Source organism: Panicum hallii, chromosome 4 (assembly GCF_002211085.1).
Source record: "Panicum hallii strain FIL2 chromosome 4, PHallii_v3.1, whole genome shotgun sequence".
Classification (NCBI taxonomy): Eukaryota; Viridiplantae; Streptophyta; class Magnoliopsida; order Poales; family Poaceae; genus Panicum; species Panicum hallii.
Genome location: NC_038045.1, coordinates 1,179,329 through 1,198,211, shown reverse-complemented (window position 1 = coordinate 1,198,211; position 18,883 = coordinate 1,179,329). Strand labels below are relative to the sequence as shown.

The following is an 18,883-nucleotide window of genomic DNA, read 5'->3' as shown; positions in this document are numbered from 1 at the left end:
GACACTCCTTTTTCTGTTTTAATTTGGCTGGTGTTCAATTTGACACTAACATAATAAAAAGTTTCCTGCTCAAACTGAACACATCAGAATTCAGAGCTTGCCTTACTTCTGTGGTGACCGGATAGATTTCATAAGACACTTTATTCAGATATTATCGATCTGCAAAAATTCAGACTCTTGAATAACTGAGGCTCCGTTTGGTTTCCAAAAGCTAAATTTTAGCCCCGCCACATCAAAAAGAAGAATATTAAATAAAATTTGCCAAATTTTTTTACACATATGGATGCTAATTCGCGAGACGAATTTAATAAATCTAATTAATCCATAATTTGCAACAGTGATGATACAGTAACTATCCGCTAATCATGGATTAATATATCTCATTAGATTCGTTTTTCAAATTAGTTTAGAAAATTCTACAATTAATTTTATACTTTATTTAATATTTTAAATGACAAGAATTTCTTGGATGTGATATGGCCTGAGTACGAACATTTGCTTCAGAATTTCCACACAAAGCAGGCTTCAATCGCGGAGGAGACGCCTACCCAGCTGGTTACCGTATTGCAAAAATGCGTCTACAGAGTTGGTTTGCAGCTCTTGTTGCCCAGTCGGCCACTCCCCACCGGCCCACGCCCACCCGTTCCAATTCATCCTCCGGCAAATCCCAACCACAGCGAGCGCGCGCTCAGCTCCATGGACGCCCCCCACTGCCCCGTCCGCCGCCATCTGCCACCGCCGCTCCAGCTCCCTCCCTTCTCGTCTCCAACTCTCGGGTACCGACGCCGCGTCGCCACCGCCGTGGCATGCTGCTGCTCCGCCGCGGCGGGGGGCCAGCACCAGCACCAGGAGCGGCCGTGGGAGTCCTACGACCGCGACATCCAGTCCCACGCCGGCTCCGACCTGTCCCGCTCCCTCGGCCTCCTCGCCGACATGCAGGCGGCCGGGGCGCGCCCCAGCGCCGCGGCGTACGCGCGCCTCATCCGCGCGCTGGGCCGCGCGGGGCGCACGCTCGAGGCCGAGGCGCTCCTGCTCGAGATGCGCCGCCTCGGCCCTCGCCCGGACGCCGGGCACTACAACGCGCTCCTCGAGGGGCTGCTCGCCAGGGCGCACCTCCGCCTCGCCGACCGCCTCCTCCTCCAGATGGCGGACGACGGCGTCGCGCGGAACCGGCGCACCTACATGCTCCTGCTGGACGCGTACGCGCGCGCGGGCCGGCTCGAAGACTCGTGGTGGGTCCTGGGCGAGATGAGGCGCCGGGGGATCCGGCTTGACACCGCCGGGTACAGCATGCTGGTGCGGCTTTACCGGGACAATGGCATGTGGAAGAAGGCAACCGACCTCGTTATGGAGATGCAGGAGCTCGGGGTGGAGCTCGATGTCAAGATTTACAACGGTTTGATCGATACTTTCGGCAAGTACGGGCAGTTGGCGGACGCACGCAGGGTGTTCGACAAAATGCGCGCAGAAGGGATCAAACCGGACATTTCGACTTGGAATGCTCTGATTCTATGGCATTGTCGAGTTGGGAACATGAAGCGTGCTCTGCGATTCTTCACCTCAATGCAGGAGGAAGGGATGTACCCGGACCCAAAGATATTTGTAATGATCATCAGCCGGTTGGGGGAGCAGGGGAAGTGGGATGACATAAAAAGGCTGTTTGACGGCATGAAGAATCGAGGTTTCAAGGAGAGTGGCGCAGTATATGCTGTATTGGTTGACATTTATGGGCAATATGGCCATTTCCGTGATGCACACGAGTGTATAGCTGCTCTCAAAGCTGAGAATACGCAGCTTTCGCCTCGCGTCTTTTGTGTCCTTGCCAACGCTTATGCTCAACAGGTCAGTCAAACTAGTGAACATGTACGGAATAAACTTTTACCTCGTCATATCATATTTTTTCCGCTATTTTAAATTGAATATAGTTGCAAATGTCTTTTCTTGCATCTTAATACTGCCTGTGAACATATTATAGTGATGCTGTAAACTTACTCACACTTTGTTCTTTGTGAGAACAAGATAGACCATTTCTGGGTTTGGAACCATGATTTTCTATTGCTTGATAATTTGATTGGATGGCCTCCCCAATATCTTTGTCTACCTGTTTAGTGCAATACCTAACATAAATTCACAATTTTGTTCTTTATTAGAGTATGAGATGGACCATTTCCGGGTTTGGAAATATGATATTCTGTAAATATTATCACCGCACTGGATCTCCGACACCTACCTGTTCAATGCAATACCTGATGTTGGCTTGCAGTTTTGTTATTTTTAGAATAAGTTAGACCGATCTTCTTTAAATAATATCACTGGATCACTGTCCTTTTTGTTTATCTGTTCAGTACAATACGTCAATACCTGATGCTACTAAATCTTAACGTAGTTGATAGCCATTGCACTGCGAAATAAAATAGTAGTGCCATGGCAAACAGTCTGTGCTGATCTAGGCAGAAATCATATGACTATCTTCCCCCGTCTGATTTAGCACTCGAGCTGAACCAGGATTCTATATGTAGTACATTTGAGATAATATAAGATTTGCTCCATTTGGGTTTTTTTATAAGGGTAAGTAATCACAGCTTGGCTCACTGCTGTATGTCAATGCTGTTTAATCTTCAACTATTTTCTGCATTTGCCTTTTCCTTAGGAAAAAAGGGTTAGTTCACCAGTAAAACATTGATATCTGCCTGTCCCTGTGCACATGTTTCAGCCTGTGTGAATGATATTGGCTGCTTACTTAAGGTGTTCTCTATCTCTTTCAGGGGTTGTGTGAACAAAGTGTAAATGTACTTCAGTTAATGGAGGAAGAAGGATTTGAGCCAAACCTTGTTATGCTGAATTTGTTAATCAACGCTTTTGGCACTGCTGGAAGGCATTTAGAGGCACTGGCTGTATTCCAGCATATCAAGGATAGTGTATGTACCTTATCCTTAAACAAGATGAAAATGAGGATTTCTTTCTGTTGAGTATTGTTTCCAGTACTATGGCATTTTGCTTTCTCTGCACTCCTGATTACTTATTCTTATTTTCTTAGGGTATGAGCCCAGATGTTGTGACATACACTACACTTATGAAAACATTTATGAGAGCAAAGAAATTTGAAAAGGTCTGCCACTTTATCTCTGTTTCTGTTAACTTAAGTAGCCATGCATGGTAACCTGCACACAACCTCGATTTGAAATGTCTTGCTTTCAGCTTGAGTATGGCCTTCATTCCCTTCAAAACTTCGTTTATCTTGATTGGGATGTAGAGTATAAATTATCTGATGCTATTGAACTTGTGAAGCATCACAACTCACAAGATTCTATGTACTTGATTAATCTAAAAAGATTGAAATTATTCTGATCTTGGCTGGGATAGGTATCTGAAGTATACAAGGAAATGGAACGTGCTGGATGCACTCCAGACAGAAAAGCCCGAGAAATGTTACATGATGCCTCTGTTATATTGGAACAAAGAGGATGTGAGTATTTCATTTGCAGCTGACATGTTGGACTTGAAGGATGAATGCAGTGGTTGAGTGACGATGTATGCAAAATGCTTTGACAGGTATCTATTGAAATTGGAACGCTTGCTATTCTAAATGGCCCAGGTGTCAATGTTCCTAGTGCCAGGGATACCATCTCCCTTATTACTTGCAAATGCATGGTGAAGAAATCATCTGAAAGGAAACACAAGGTGGGTATTAGTTTTACACTTTAATTCATAACTATCGTTTCTCTAGTTCTCCTATTCCGATGGCACTATGAGATGGATTATCTCTTTGCATAAGTTGTTCCAAGTAGATATTTCAGTTAGTGTTATCAGTTTTATCTACTGCTGATAATCCAACAAAATTGTAAATGTTGTTCCAAGTAACTAATCCAACAAGTAGGCATTTTATTTTGTGTTATCAGTTTTATCTACTGCTAATTTGACGAAAAGAATATCTGGAAACAACATTTTGATTAGACTATGGAAGTTTGGTGGCCATCAACTTCTATGGTGTCACTATGTATATGTAAATGTTGCCTTACCATATGACCATGTCCATGGCCTCTCCATTTCAACTTTGAAGGCATACTTGATTTACTTTCAACGTATCAGCTAATCCTTTGATCACACTTGATAGAAAGTTTCCATACATCAAGATGATGGCTCACTGGTATTTTCTCCTATGCTGGGAAATACTGTGCCAGTGTGCCTGCAAAAAGTGGGATGATCACAGCGTAACTCTTCATGTCCAAAACTTCGAAATGTTTATGTTGCACAGAGAGGTGAAAAAGGTATGGGGGTTTACTGATGCTGGTTTGCACTTAGGTGGCCAATCAGGAATTATCGGTATTCTGTTAACTTGAGTGCAAATGTCAATCAGGGTTTGTGATCAAAGTAATCCTATCAGGCATAAAGAAAGGAGGAATCAGAAAGCGAAAGAGCCATGAATACTGAGAAGGATTTAGACATCTACGGGGATGAAGTGCATCAATATTATGGAAGTTCCTTATGTTGCTTTCATTCTGAGTCATATCTTAGGAACTTAGTGCGACAAATAAATTTAGAAAAATATTAGGTGTACTGATTATTGACTTTGTGACTAGATTCAGCTAACTACAAGGTTAGCTTATGTAATCAGCCATCATGTGGTTTCCAGCCAACTATAATTTCATTAATTAAAATACCTACTTTTCATTTCTCTCTTTTCTCTGCAATACTATGCTGCTTACATTCTGCTTTATGGTAATGGACTGTAAATTAAAAGCAGGAGCAATCAATTAGGATTCAGGCATCACTATTTTAAGAATTTATTTGTCTAAATACTTGATGCACAACTAATATTAGAATTGGTAACAGTTGATGCTATTTTGGTTCCTGAATTAACTTTTGCACCCAATAGTGCGCTGTCATTATTGAATTTATTTAGAGGCTTCATGGTTCATGGACAATGGTTTTTACATTTAAACAGAATTAAAAAAGAAGAAGAAAGAACAGATGAGCAGGCATTTTGACCATAGTAGTTTTTTCATCATTCTTGTATCACTCATGGCCTCCTTACATACTGATTTCATTCTTACATCTTTCTTCATCTAAAACACACAAAGAAAAACAGCATATTTTCATTTTCCCTGAAACCTCAGCTCATTTGCTAGTTCTAGCTCTGCTCTATAGTACGATAAGCATTTGATAGATTTGTGATCAAGGCAGTGGAACTACTGATAAAGAAGACAGGCAAGGCGATGGCATTTGGTCATTTGAGCTCATCTTCGTCTTCGCAGTCACTGAGTAAGTCGTCAATGGCCGTGGTATGAGTCATGCGCGCGGATGCCTGCTTGACCCAGCTCGCCATCTTGGCGGTCTCCCTGCTGACCTTCACCTGCTCCTCGAGCGCCTTCTTGAGCTTGCGCTGCTGCTCCTTGAGCTCGGTGACCATCCTCCTGTTCTCGTCGCCCCACTCGCCGGAGTCGATGCCGAGAACGTCGCCGTTGCCTGACCCATGGACCTTCTTGCCCTTGGTCGGCGTCCTCTGCAGGGGCTTCCTGGGGGAGAAGCCGAAGCAGCACGCCTGGCGCGGCGGCGGCGGAGAGGGAGAGCCGTCGTCGTCCCGGCCCCTGTTCCGCTCCCGCAGCGTCGGCCGGCCCCGCCTCCCTGATCCGAACAATCTCTCCAGGTCCTCGTCGTCGCGAACCGCGGGGACGGTGGCCGTAGGACGCAGCTCCTGCGGCGGCGATGTGTCGCCCTTCTTCTTGGCCGCTTCCGCCGCGCCTCCCGGTGGCCGCTCGCCTTCGACCGCCGGGCTCGGTGGATGCTCTTCTTGGCCCGGCGGGGTCGGTGCGGGCGGCTGTTCAGGCGCAGGGTTCGGCCGCGGCGGGTCGGGCAGTGTGGGGTGCGGCGCGGTGGCGCTGCGGCCGAGGGTCTTGACTGGAGCGGCCGGGGCGGCGGGGAGGGACTTGAGCTTGCGGAATCGGGACTCGAGGCTGGACGGGAGGGCGGAGTCGTCGGCGAGGTGGGCGGTGTTGAGCTTGGCGATCTGCTCGAGCGCGATCAGGTCGGCCGCCTCGGCGAGGATGGCGTCCACGGCCGACATCTTGCCGCCGCCGCCCGAGTACGCCATGGCGGAGCGGCGCCGGTTGCGTGGAGGCGCCGGGGACCGGGAGGCCGAGGCCGAGATGAGAGGGGGTAGGGGGAAAGAGAGTGAGCTAGTGTGAACTGTGAAGTGGCTGGGAGTGGCTGGGAGCTGGGAGAGCGAGGGGAGCGGGGCTGCCGTTTCTTCTCGTCACGCCCGGCGCGTGGCGGTGTGGTGGTGAAGCCTGGTGGGGTGGGGTCGGCGTGGGCCACCGTCGGATGCCTGCGCTTTTGACCGTTGCGGCGGCCTCGACGCGGACGCCTACATGAAAAGCCGAACGGAGGCACGCGGCGCCGCGCGGCTTCTCCGGCGCCGTGGCGCCGTGGCGGCTGACCGTGGCCGTAGAACAGGCCTGGGTAACTGGTTGGTTCGGCGGCGGGCGTCGGCCGCGGCCGTGACGGGACCCCGGTCACCGTGGACCCTCGCATGCTTCTGGTAGGTGAGCCTACGCACGATCGACGACGGGGGCACGGATTCCAGATCGGTGATGGGACCACACGCCGATTCGGTTTTCATTTCACCATGAATGGTGCTGACTGGAAAAGCACCGGATCCATTCCAGCCAGTGGGGCTGGGCAGTAGCGCTGGATCCTTGTGTGCCGTTTTGATGGGGAGACGTAGATTTGGCAAGGGGTAGCTTGCGTTGGCGTGGCATGCCGTCACTTCGATCCGGGCATCCGGCTATCAAGTCGCAAGCACGATTCTGGCAAAGGCCCTGTTCGTTTCCTCCTATCTAAACTTTAGACCCATCACATCAAAGAGAATCTTGCTATTTAGAAGTACTAAATAAAATCTGTTTATAAAACTTTTTGCACAGCTAGATGCTAATTCGCGAGACAAATTTAATGAGCCTAATTAATCCATAATTTGCCACAGTGATGCTACAGTAATTGTTCGCTAATCATGGACTAATATACCTCATTAGATTCGTCTCGCGAATTAGCACTAGGGTTCTGCAATTAGTTTTATAATTAGACTTTATTTAATACTTCTAAATGATAAGATTCTCTTTGATGTGACCCCTCTAAAATTTAGGTACCCGGAAACGAACACCCCCAAAGTCACCGTACATGGTATGCAGCGTAGACGGGAGGTGCTCAGGGTTGCAGGTGCAACTGCGAGCGGGAGCATAGTAGAAGGTCTTACGTCGCCGCCGCCGCCTTCATCTCCGGCGGCTCCCGCCGACGCCAAGCCTGCAACGGCCCGACCGCCGACGCCAAGCCTGCAACGGCCCTCCCCATCGGCCTCCCCATCGGTGCTTGGTCCATCGGTTATCTTCCCGACCACCGGCGGTCTGCGGGAGCCGCCTTACCGCGTCGCCTGCTCAACCTGCCACCACCGCCGGACCTTCCTCCCATCCCCTCCCTCCCCTTTCTGAGCCCGGAGGCTACAGGAAACCTCGGCAACTCCCTCCCCAAACTTCAGCGGTGAGCCCGCGGACAAGAAGAATAGTACCTCTGATGTTTGCGTCCGGTATTGAGTACGGCATTTTTTTTTATCGTGTTCTGGGCCGTCGAAGGTCAAGTACGAGGGCTGGACCCGAAACTAACTGTTTACTGCTGGAGTGGTGATTAAGGCTAGAAGGCCCATAATAGGCTTTCTCGAGCGACAAAAGATTGATAATGGGCCTCGCGTGCTGAGAGTGTTTCTTTTCATTCGTTTCGAGCTCTCTGTGTGGTGGCAGAAATGGCCAATTTAGGGCTCAAATCCTTCTAAAAGAAGAGGTAGCGGCCCAAACCCTTATTATATCAAAAGAAATAGCAGCCCAAGCACAACGTACTCGTGGTTTACGTAGCAATAATCAATTGCATCTCAAAACATTTATTTTTAGAAAAAGACATACCGGGTCGTGCAATGCTTTTTCTGTCATGTTCAATCAGAGAAACGCATGCAACATTTGAAAAAAAAAACTACTATTCTGTCCGAGTGACAGCGGGGATTGCAGACGCAAACGCTGCGAGTCTTGAACGCCGATCATGTGGCAACTGGTAGCCCAAATGGCAACTGTTACCTCCACCAAACAGATTCCCCTCGAGAAAGCTTTCACTAACCACAGAAGGTTCCGGTCACGTCCACGTCGCTGTATTTTTTTTTCCGCTAGCACATGTGGTGCCAATTAAACACTCGTGCCCAAGCAGCCGTTGCCACGTGACTGGGAGAGCCCATGGCCTGCAGCCTGCTCTTGGACACGAGTTTTGCCTAATGCCTTTCCCCAAGTTTTCTTCTCCCAATCTCTCCCGCGATCAGTCCACAGCTCGCAGTACCACGATGTTGGAGAAAACGAACGAGGCAGCCCTGATTCTAGATGATTCTCAATGGCAGGACTTTTTGTAACTTTTCCCTTGGGAGCTTGCAGTTGAAACTCCATCAGAAGTTTCCCGAACCCTGTTTCTGAATTCTGAAGTCTTGAAGCTGAAGTCCAAATTTCTGGATCAAGAGCCGGAAAAATCATTTTTTTATTGCCCGCGTTAGTCAATGTGTACATTGGCGGTACAAGCGCAAGAGGACACGGCGAAAAGTCGAAAAGCCGAGGGGGCTGGAATTCGGAGATGGACGCACGCGGAGCTTGGCATCCATCAGATTGGACTTGGACCGACCCGCCCTCCTCCCGGCTGCCCGCTACGACTTGGAACTTGGACCCCTTCCCCTTCCTTCCCTTCCATCTCCCCCGCTCGCCCACCTCCTCAATTATCCAGCACGCGCCGCGAATCTCCCCTTCCGATCCCTCCACCACCCAACCCCCACCGATCCTTCTTCTTCCGTGTGTCGCGCGGCTGCACCATCCCGTCGGGTGCTCGAGTTTCTGCGGATTCTCGCGTGCTTGCGAGTCAACCTAGACTCCCCTCTGGTCAGGTTTGCTGGCCTGCCAGCCGCTGACCCCGGAGGAGGAGGAGGAGGGAGAGGGAAGAGCGCGCGGCAGCCGGCGATGGACGCCGGAGGAGGGGTGCGGGCGCAGGGGGTCAACCCGGACTGCCCCAACGCCGCCAACCCCTTCCACCGCTGCGCCGAGTACTGCCCCGTCCCGGCCCCCAGGGCCGCCGCGGCCAAGCCGTCCCCGCCTCGTCCCCGAGCGGCGCAGAACGGGACCAGGCATGGGGACGGCGCGAAGCGGGTGGTTCCCGCTGCCGCCGACGACTCCGAGGAGGAGGCCGGGGCAGAGCGGGCGGTGAACCCGGACTGCCCCAACGCCTCCAACCGCTTCCACAGCTGCGCGGAGTACTGCCCCGTCCCGGCCCCACTAGCGGCGGCGGCCAAGTCGCCCCCGCCACCGGGGCCGGGCCACGCGGCGCAGAACGGGACCGCGCACCGCGACGACGAGGAATGTGAGATTACGACCGCCGATGATTCGGAGGGGGGAGGCGAGACCATCGAAGAGTCTCCGGAGGTTGGCGGGGCGAGGAGGAGCGCTCGGCCACCGGCGAAGGACGAGGAGGCCGCTGGAGATGGGCAGTGGCAGGGGGTCAACCCGGACTGCCCCAACGCCGCCAACCCGTTCCACCGCTGCGCTGAGTACTGCCCCGTCCCGGCCCCCAGAGCCGCGGCCAAGCATCCGCCGCCGCCACGGGGACACGAGGGGAGCACCCACAGTGACCCTGGCGAGCTGCATCCCAGGCCGCGCCGCCGCGACAAGGGCGGCGGATCCGGTGGCCTCCCCCTCTACGTCTTTCGTAAGCTCCTCTTTCTTTCTGCATTTCCGGCGTTCGTCGCGGCAACTCCGCAAGCAAATTACCATCTTTACGCGTTCCCTTAAGAAAATTCCCATTTTTGTGCGTGTCATTGCAGTGCGCGAAGGTTCCGATGGCGACGGCAAGAAGGTGGATCCTCGCTGCCCCAACGCGCCCAACCCGTTCCACGTCTGCACCGACCATTGCCTCGCCAAGATGGCTGAGGCTGGCCGCTCGTCGGAGGGCGGCAAGTCGCCCTTATCCATCTTCTCTCGCCACTCACGCCGTTCCTCGTCGTCCTCCGAAGGTTGTTGCTTCATCACCTATAACGTTAGCCTGTCGCCTACGAGATGACGTCTTGGGCAGCTGGAGGAGCAGCTTATTGGCAATTGCACTAATAAATTTCCATGTCTTTGGTTGTTGGTTGCATCAGAGGGTAGCGTGAAGTCGGCTGGAAGTAGGAAGGTGGATCCAAAGTGTCCCAATGCCGTCAACCCGTTCCATGAATGTGGTGAGCAATGTGCCGCCAAGATGCAGCAGGTTGAGCAGCACAAGGGGACCAAAATGCAGTCCCCACGAAAGAAAGGTAGAGCATTGCATATTGATGGGTTTACTATGTGTCTCTGTTGATATGGAACTCATGCACTAATTAGTTCATGGCATTGGAATGGTGTGGTTGAATTGTGATATTTGTCAATTATGGTGGTTCTCATCCAATAAATTCATCAACTTTTAGAGATTTTTTATGTTTCATTTAATTGTAGAGGGAAATTGTGTCTGTATTTGCTTGCGTTATATGTAAAGATGTTACCTGACGGTTTCCTTCTGTTATTTTGAATTTGCGTTGCCATAACCATATTGGTTGCCATGCAGGTGGAAAGGATGTTGCATTGATTCCAAATTGGAAGGTTGATCCGAGGTGCCCTAACGCGTCTAATCCATTCCATATGTGTGCCCAATATTGCTTTGATCATTTGAATGAAACAGCGCAGACAAGTGCAACCAAGTCAGGTGTGTTGTTTTGGTCTCCCTGAAACTTCAAGCATTGTACACATGGGATACACAGCATTGCCATAAGGGTCAGAGGACTCTCTCTGGCTGATATATTTATACTTTGCAATTTATTTGTTTATTTTCAGACAAGAAAAAAGGCAAAGCTGTTTCTAAAGAAGTGAAAAGAGAAATTAATCCTGATTGTGCCAACGCATCCAACCCCTACCACACGTGTGGTGAACACTGTAAGAGAAAGGGTGATAGGTAGATGAGGAAGGTAATTACGCTCACTAGTTCATTATATTTTAAGAATCATTGGTCAATTGATGATAACTTAAGAAATCATTCTTCAATTTTGATGAGCATCAAGCCAAAGCTAGGAGGTTTTACATTTCAACTTGCTAGGCCCTTTTTGACCAAGTTAAAATTTTGTATAGTAATATGCTTACTGCAGCTAGCAAAGTTCCTCTTGACTGAGTCCATCACTCATTTAAGAATAGCCAATTATCTTTCAGTCAATTACCAAATTAATGTTGGTCGCACAGAAAGAGGAGAACTTCTGTAAGGCTGTGCCCCTGAAGAGCTGTCAGGCTTCTATTGTTCATTACTCTCCATTTTTTTTGGTAGAGAATAGAATATGTAATGCACGCATATGTTCTATCTTTTCCTTATGCACGCCACTCTAGAGTTGGTTCACGATTAGTTCATCATGTTGAAAAATGGAGTACTAAAAGATATAGCCCTCTTCATGCTTAAAACATAAAGTTCTTTTTTATTGCTTGTCTATATTTCTTTCTCAAACACTTTGATCTTTGATATTGTGTTATTGCGCTGCCTTTGATCGAATATCACAATTTAGACTTGTCCGTCACTGCTGTGTCATACAAAGGGTCACTTAGTAGATTTGATTTATTTGACAAAAACTTCTTTCAATGCAATAAAACTTTATGCTAGCTGCCGGTTTTGTGTGAAGTTTTGCATGTAAAACACTGCACCATCTCTTTAGTTATTCGTTGGTCGACTATCTGTTCTGATTATTTGTTCCTTTGGTAGTTTCTTTCAATTTTGGTTGAACCTTCCCCATTTTTTTGGATTTTTAATAGTGACATAATGGTTCTATGTTGAATATGACTTATGAGCAAAACTTAGCCTTTTACCATCTTAAATTATTTCCCCTGGTGAATCTTTGAAAATTTGGTATGCCAATCGTTTGTGTTCCAGATTGCAGTTTTTTCTTTACTATAAAGGGGAAAACCTAGCCATTGCGGTAGTTGGATTTGCATACAGAAAGATATGACAAAAGATACTGAACAATAAGTATCACATGGCCTTCTTCCTTTGTTTATGTGTTTCAATTAGACCAGTGAGGCTTCCTTCTTTGTTGGGGAGTTGACATTGACAACATCTTCTTTTGTGCTGAATAGGCAGTCGAGACAAGGCTTCTTCGGATGATCATTGATGGTGAAAAAAATAAGTTAATCCCATCTACAATAGACATTGAGTAGAGGCTGTGTTTCTGTCGGCTCCATTTTGTAGAGTGGCTGCAGCTGTTTCAATCTTTGCAATGTGCTTCCATATATATTTTTTCATTGTGCCATTCACACCCTCGCACGCATATATAGGACCCCCCATGTAATGTATTTCCTGAAGGTTGTACAAATAGAAGCATCCTATTTGTTCCTTTTTCTGTACTATAAAGCAAGCAGGTTTTCCATCCCATCATCAGTGTCTTTCCTCGTGCTTATTATTCGAGGAAAAGGAGGGAGGTGCATTAAGCGCCGGCGGAGCTGTGTTTGTTAGCAGGTCGTGCTTGTAAACCATTATTTGTGGCCATTTAATTTTCCCCTTTTCATTTCGTCATCGGTGAACAAAGGGGCGGCTCATGATGGGGTCAGAGGTCACCTCCTCTGACAGGAGTATATGCTGCTGTTTCTGGTTGGCAGGTGAATCTTTCTCCATGGGCAATAATAAGGAGGTTCCATGATTTCAAAAGAAAAAAAAAGAAGATAACAAGTACGGATCCTTCCAGAATATGTGGCGCCGTGCTGTTGCATGTCAGCATCAGAGAACTACTGCTGATACAGGACAGGCCTGTATGTCAGAAAGTGCTGTTCTTCCTACCATACACCCATCAAATCAAAGAGAATCTTATCATTTAGAAGTATTAAATAAAATCTAATTATAAAATTTTTTACACAGATGGATGCTAATTCACGAGATAAATTTAATGAGCCTAATTAATCCATAATTTGCCACAGTGATGTTACAGTAATCATCTGCTAATTATGGACTAATATACTTCATTAGATTCGTCTTGCGAATTAGTCCTGAGGTTCTGCAATTAGTTTTATAATTAGATTTTATTTAATACTTCTAAATGACAAAATTCTTCTTGATGTGACCTTCTAAACTTTATACTTTAGAAAACAAACACGCCCTGAATTCTGAAAGGGTTGCTTGATGAGCCGTCGAGTTCAGGCCCCGGGTCTATTTTTGACCGCGAGCGGAGAGGACTGATGGAGAACGCTCGACCTTGGAACTCTGACGAGGGCCCCGGTTGGTTGGTTGGTTCGTTGGTTCTCGTTTTTGACTATCTGGAATCTGGATGCCTCGTCGTCCGGGTGACGCGCTGGATGACGCCGGCGCCGGACATGCGGTCCGCAGCTGAGGACGGGTGGTAGAAGACTGGTGGAGTGGTGGTTGTTGCACTCGCGCACGGCCGGCCGGCCAGACGCGGCTGCGTGGCTTTCTTTTCTATTCATGGTTCACACGTACCCGGCGTGAGGACGGGGCGGTGGAAGACAAGTCGCGCCGTGCGGGCGGGCGCGGGCGTGAGGACGGGGCGGCGGAAGACAAGTTGCTCGGCTCCGGACAACACATCTCTGGTTGGTGGCCGTGCAACTGCAGCGAACCGTATGCTCCTTTCCTTTTCCTTCTAGACTACTACGGAGTAGTATGCTTGTCTCCGTGCGACCGTGCCGCTGACTGTTCTTCCTTCTGCGTCTTGTTTTCTGGGGGGTCGCTGGCGAAGCTGTGCCATACTGCCATTTTTTCTATTTTTTTCAAGGCATTCTACTTTTTCTTAAACGGGCCAAGTGGGCTAGTTAGTTTACGTGCCTTTTGGGCCGCAGGAAGGAATCCGCACGAGGAAGGCCTACCACGCACTCCGAGCGGATTCCAACCAAATCAAGCTCGAAAACCCAAACAAAACGAGCAACAAAGCCCAACCCAACACGGCCTCGCCGCCGCCGCCGCGTTTCCTCCCGTCTCCCCCAACCCAATCCCCCACCCGAGCGAGCCAAGTCTCCGACGGAATCGAACCGACCCGACTCTGACCTAGGGTTCCGTCGATCCCCCGATCCCGCTCGCCGATGGGTAGGGAGGGCGCCGTGGCGGGGCCGTCGACGGACGGGAAGTCGCGGCCGGAGTGCATCAACTCGTCCAACCCGTACCACGAGTGCTCCGACTACTGCCTCCGCAAGATCGCCGAGGCCAGGCAGCGCCTGGACGACGAGCTGCCCGACTCGCGCCCGCCCGAGCAGCGCACCGTCCACCCGGACTGCATCAACGCCTCCAACCCGTACCATGAGTGCTCCGAGTACTGCTTCAAGCGCATCGCCGACGCCAAATCAGGTGCTGCGACCGATTCCGTTCCGTTCGTAATGTCGATTTTATTTTTGGTAAATTTAGTTCGTGGTCGATTTGAGTCTGCATATAGTTGTTGGTTGCTTATGGTTTATAATTTCTGGATCGTCATGCTGCTAGGGTTGGAGCGTGGGGAGCAAGAACCGCCTGCTATTGGTGCCGGCACGTCTGGCGCCGCAGAGCAGCAACCTGATGATGATGATGCTGAGAAGCAGGAGGAAGCTGGCACAGATGATGGTTACTCGCAGATGACCGAAAAGCAGAAAAAGCTGTTCGAGCTGCGCCTTAAAATGGTATTGTAAATCGGTGATTCCGGCCAGGAGTTCCTTACCTAGTGTATCATGTTATTTCCTGCTCAGCATATCACTCATTCCCTTTATGTTTAATTCCCCTCAGAACGAAGCAAAGAAAGCGAACCAGCAGGCGATGGTTGCTGAGAAGAAGAGAATGGAGCCTCGTGGTGAGAGTCGAGGTGTTTCTAAGCAGAAGTGGCTAGAGGACAGAAAGAAGAAGATTGGAAAGTTGCTTGACTCAAATGGCCTTGATATGTCAAAGGCTTTCATGCTCGATACACAGGAGACAGCAGAAGCGAAGTACAAGAAATGGGAGAAGGAACCTGCACCTTATGGGTGGGATGGTGAGCTAGTCTTTTCACTCACTATTGCATTCATAGTGGTTTGATGCATCCAGAAAAAAAAATCTTACAGTGAAATATCAGAAGAATGCATAGACTGGCGTAGTATATTGCACTAACATTTGCAAAACGCCAAAAACTGATAATACACCACTGTTTGTTTATTTTACAATCATTATCAACATCTAATGTGTTTTGTTTAATCTCTGGTGATTCGTAGAGAAAAAGTATTATTCCAGTGAAACATCAGAAGAATGCATAGAACTGGTACAGTATGTTGCAATGACATGTGCAAAAACATATAAAACACCACTGCTTGTTTATTGCACAACCACTCTCCTGCGTGTTGTTTAATCTCTGGTGATTTGCTGCTTTTTTTCACATTAGGATCTACTTGTACGTGTTTTGGAGAATGGCTGATTAGGCGTTAACCTTTGTGCGATTCTTATCAATGATATTTCTTTTACAGTTTGATCAGATAGAATTTAAATTATGTGGAACATAAAGATCACAAGGCAAAGTTCACCGAATAGCTTGGTTTACAGTTTGATCACAAGGCAAAGTTCACTGAATAGCTTGTTTCATCCTGGATATGCCCATTGAACAAGAAAAATAAGCTAAGTTTGTTGGCAACATAAGGGGAAATATATAGGATTAGCAAATGCCTGCCATAACCATTCTTTGCTACATAAGTAATATTCTATTGAAGCCATATATATTATACAATTATTGCCATCTGAGTGTCTTCTTTGGTTTGCTTGTACCATTAACAGTGCTAAATCTTATGCGCAGTGTATCATAAATCTGAGAACTCATAATGTGCCTTTCTCTATTCGAATCATTTACCTGCATCTGAGAGATGTGCTTATGCTCGCAGTTTTCAATCAGAAGACCTTATATGATGCATACAAAAAGAGGACCAAGAACATAGAGGTTGACATGGAGGCGTATAGTAAAGCAAAGGAAGCTGATCCTGAATTCTACCGCGACGCCTCTAGTCTCCAGTATGGGAAGGTACTGCCATAGTACTGTCATATCACATCAACAAAAATACTTCATAGTCTTGTTTAAGTAAGGTCCATGTGGAAATGAAATGACTCCTTAAATCCATTGGTGTTTTGCCTTGCTCAGGTGTCAAAGGTCCCAGAAGAAAACATCGACAAAATGGTCAAGGAGCTCAAGGAGCGTGAAGAGAAGCGGAAATCCTTCAGCAGGAGGCGGAAGTTCAACGAAGACAAGGACATCGACTCTATCAACGACCGGAATGAGCACTTCAACAAGAAGATCGAGCGGGCCTTTGGCAAGTACACGCTTGAGATCAAGAACAACTTGGAAAGGGGGACTGCCTTGCCTGACTAATAACCTTGCGTAACTTTACCTTCTGGCGTTGGAGCTAACCACTCGACTAGCAGCGAGTGGACCTGTTGTTTTCTTTGGCGTGGTTACTTTCTGTGCTTGTAACTTGTGGCCGACAGTTTCACTTGGAATTGTAAGATACCCGAACTGGGTTGTAATGCCGCGAGGCTGATGCCATGTACAAACAGTTATGTATTCATGTGAGCTGAATGAGTAATAGTAATGGTTACTGTTATGGTTAATGATGCTGCGGCTAGGCATATCTCCATGCCTGAAAGAAATTGTTGCTTTACGTGAAACTACTGTGTTGTGGTACAAAAGGTCTGAACATTGACAAAGATTATTCATAATTCATAACCCAACCAAAAGCACCCGGATCAGGTGCGGTAAGCTAGCGCCACACGTCCACACCCAATTTCCCTGATGCTGAGAAAACAAACCTTGGTGAACAGATATCAAACAAAGCGACGCATGCTCCCATTGATGATCAAATAAATCTTGATGTGAGCTTACAGTTACAGGAATGTAGCCTTGTAGAGGAGCATTGCCATTAGCGAGTAACGACACAAGCAACGTAATCCGAGGCAGGCAGCTCGTGTCACTCCAGCAACGAACCAAAGTGATCTGCACCGCGCCATCGCCCCTGAACTCCGATGCCGGTCGGTCCGCACTCCGCAGGCAACACCGCGCCGTATGTCTCCCATTCTCACTTCGGTGCCGCGTGTCCGTCACCGACGAGGCCGCAGTTCTGCAGCGCCGCCGGCCGCCGCCTCCGCTCGTTGTCCGCCCAGTTCGCGAAGAACAGGGGTGGACGGAATTTCAAATAACGACCACCCCCTTGAATCTGAGCTTGAACCTTTGCAGGACGCTGCGGATCCGTAGCCGGGCCGTGCTGTGCGCCGCCACCGCTCCGGCTGTGCTGTGCAGCGGCAGGAGACTCCCATTGCGCGTCGGGAGAGGTAACATTATCAATTCAGCGTACGACTCCAGCGCGGTCAGCTCCGGCGCCGGGCTGCGTCGGTCGTGGAGGCGCCGCGGCCGTCCGTGCAGCCCTGCTTCCTTCCGCCGGCGTCCTCGCGCCTCTCGTCACTGGCGCACGTCCTCCATCGAAGCCCGCGAACGATGGAAGGAAGTGCAAGACGAACGTGACCGCCGCCGGGAGGAGGAGCAAGGGCCGGTGGCCGCTCGGATAATTTACACGAAACCTCCTAATTCACAATCTAATATTACATAAAAACCTCTAATTCGGATCGCGACTATGAATCGCGAAAAATACGATCCAACGTTTTACATATTGCCCCCTGGTACCCTCCCATGCCTGGCCGTCGCTCCCCCTTCCCGGCGGCCGGCGGCGACGTGACTTTTTCCGGCGATACGTATCCATCGCGGCACGCGTAGCTCACGTAGAGCCTTCCCGTCCCCCTGCTCCTCCGTCCGCGCCCTCATTCTCTTCTCCGATCCCGGCGGTCCAGAGCGAGAAGCGACATGATTCGGTGCTGCTGATCGAGAAGCTTCAGAAACAAGGTAGGCGAGGTCTGAAACGGCGGCGCCGCCGCCTGTCCTGCTGTTCTACGCCCACCCGCACCATCGTTGTACACAACAAGGGGGTGGTCGGTACTTCAAACAACTACCATTCCTTGCACAATCGAGCGCAATCGAGTCGATTTGCACAGAATGGTCAAGGAGCGTGAGGAGAAGCGGAAATCGTTCAGCAGGAGGCGCAAGTTAAACTGACAAGACCTTGCAAAAGAGAGTGAACAGGAAGCGCGTTACAACAGCGTTCTCACCTCGGTGGTTGGTGCCGCGTGGTCATTGGCGCCGCGGCGCCGACCACCGCCCGGCGCGCCAGAGTCCAGACCCCTCACCTGGCCTGCTCTGCCCTGCACACCGCCGAGCCACGGATAGCCCCGTTCTGGCGGCCTGTCTCTGCGCGTTGTTCGTGCCAAGGCTCGATGCAGTCCTGCGGCGCCGGCCGGCGTCGCCGCCGGTCGGTGTCTGTCCAGTTCGCAGTGAACAAGGAGTGGTCGGTATTTCAAACAACGTCCACCCCATGGGCCATTTCTCTTTTTTGGTTCTCCCACTCCCGGATTCATTTGAGCACGAAATTTGGTGGGATGATTCCTCTCTACTTCCTCTTTCTCTATCAATTTTTTGAATAATTTTCCATGGAGCATTGAATCGTTAATTTGGAGCGCAATCGAGGAAAGGGGGTGGTCGGTATTTCAAATAACGACCGCCCCCCTTGCTCATTTGTCTTTTTTGGTTTCTTGCCCTGCCGAACGAATCTGAGCTTGAAATTTTGCAGGATTATGCGGTTCCTTAGCTCTGGTCTCTGCAATTTTTCCACGACTTTTCCGTTGTGGTTTAGAGCGAACAAAAGTGATTTGGACATTTGACATAAAACACCCCAATTTGGATCGCGGCTCCTAATCGCGATCCAAGTATTTATAAATAGACCCCTAGATTGGATCGTGATTATTAATCGCG

At 49.2% G+C, this 18,883-nt stretch overlaps 4 protein-coding genes across 9 annotated transcripts; 3 read left to right on the top strand and 1 right to left on the bottom strand.

Annotated features, from left to right (window-relative positions):
- The first annotated feature begins 615 nt into the window (after positions 1–615).
- LOC112889997 (pentatricopeptide repeat-containing protein CRP1, chloroplastic-like) lies at positions 616–4,677 on the top strand. Of its 5 annotated transcripts, none has more exons than XM_025956820.1 (7): positions 616–1,842; positions 2,766–2,918; positions 3,038–3,109; positions 3,364–3,466; positions 3,553–3,681; positions 4,115–4,268; positions 4,358–4,677. In XM_025956820.1, the coding sequence occupies exons 1-5, from the start codon at positions 697–699 to the stop codon at positions 3,561–3,563; spliced, it is 1,485 nt and encodes a 494-aa protein (XP_025812605.1). In that variant the 5' UTR covers positions 616–696; the 3' UTR covers positions 3,564–3,681; positions 4,115–4,268; positions 4,358–4,677. The 5 variants fall into 5 exon arrangements, with proteins under 5 accessions (XP_025812605.1, XP_025812604.1, XP_025812607.1 ...); XM_025956819.1 differs by having other exon boundaries at positions 697–1,842; positions 4,119–4,268; XM_025956822.1 differs by having other exon boundaries at positions 697–1,842; positions 4,385–4,677.
- Positions 4,678–4,970: 293 nt separating this feature from the next.
- Positions 4,971–6,224, bottom strand: LOC112889999 (CREB-regulated transcription coactivator 1-like). The gene has a single exon (XM_025956824.1). The coding sequence runs from the start codon at positions 6,089–6,091 to the stop codon at positions 5,228–5,230; it is 864 nt and encodes a 287-aa protein (XP_025812609.1). The 5' UTR covers positions 6,092–6,224; the 3' UTR covers positions 4,971–5,227.
- A 2,426-nt stretch (positions 6,225–8,650) lies between these two features.
- Positions 8,651–12,621, top strand: LOC112890166. Of its 2 annotated transcripts, none has more exons than XM_025957043.1 (6): positions 8,651–9,771; positions 9,887–10,075; positions 10,202–10,354; positions 10,642–10,779; positions 10,908–11,038; positions 12,190–12,621. In XM_025957043.1, the coding sequence occupies exons 1-5, from the start codon at positions 9,030–9,032 to the stop codon at positions 11,027–11,029; spliced, it is 1,344 nt and encodes a 447-aa protein (XP_025812828.1). In that variant the 5' UTR covers positions 8,651–9,029; the 3' UTR covers positions 11,030–11,038; positions 12,190–12,621. The 2 variants fall into 2 exon arrangements, with proteins under 2 accessions (XP_025812828.1, XP_025812827.1); XM_025957042.1 differs by having other exon boundaries at positions 8,652–9,771; positions 12,186–12,621.
- Positions 12,622–13,892: 1,271 nt separating this feature from the next.
- Positions 13,893–16,633, top strand: LOC112890171 (pre-mRNA-splicing factor syf2). Its single transcript, XM_025957047.1, has 5 exons — positions 13,893–14,394; positions 14,527–14,699; positions 14,803–15,043; positions 15,918–16,054; positions 16,172–16,633. Exons 1-5 carry the CDS (start codon positions 14,133–14,135, stop codon positions 16,397–16,399), a joined length of 1,041 nt encoding a protein of 346 aa, XP_025812832.1. The 5' UTR covers positions 13,893–14,132; the 3' UTR covers positions 16,400–16,633.
- Positions 16,634–18,883: the final 2,250 nt, after the last annotated feature.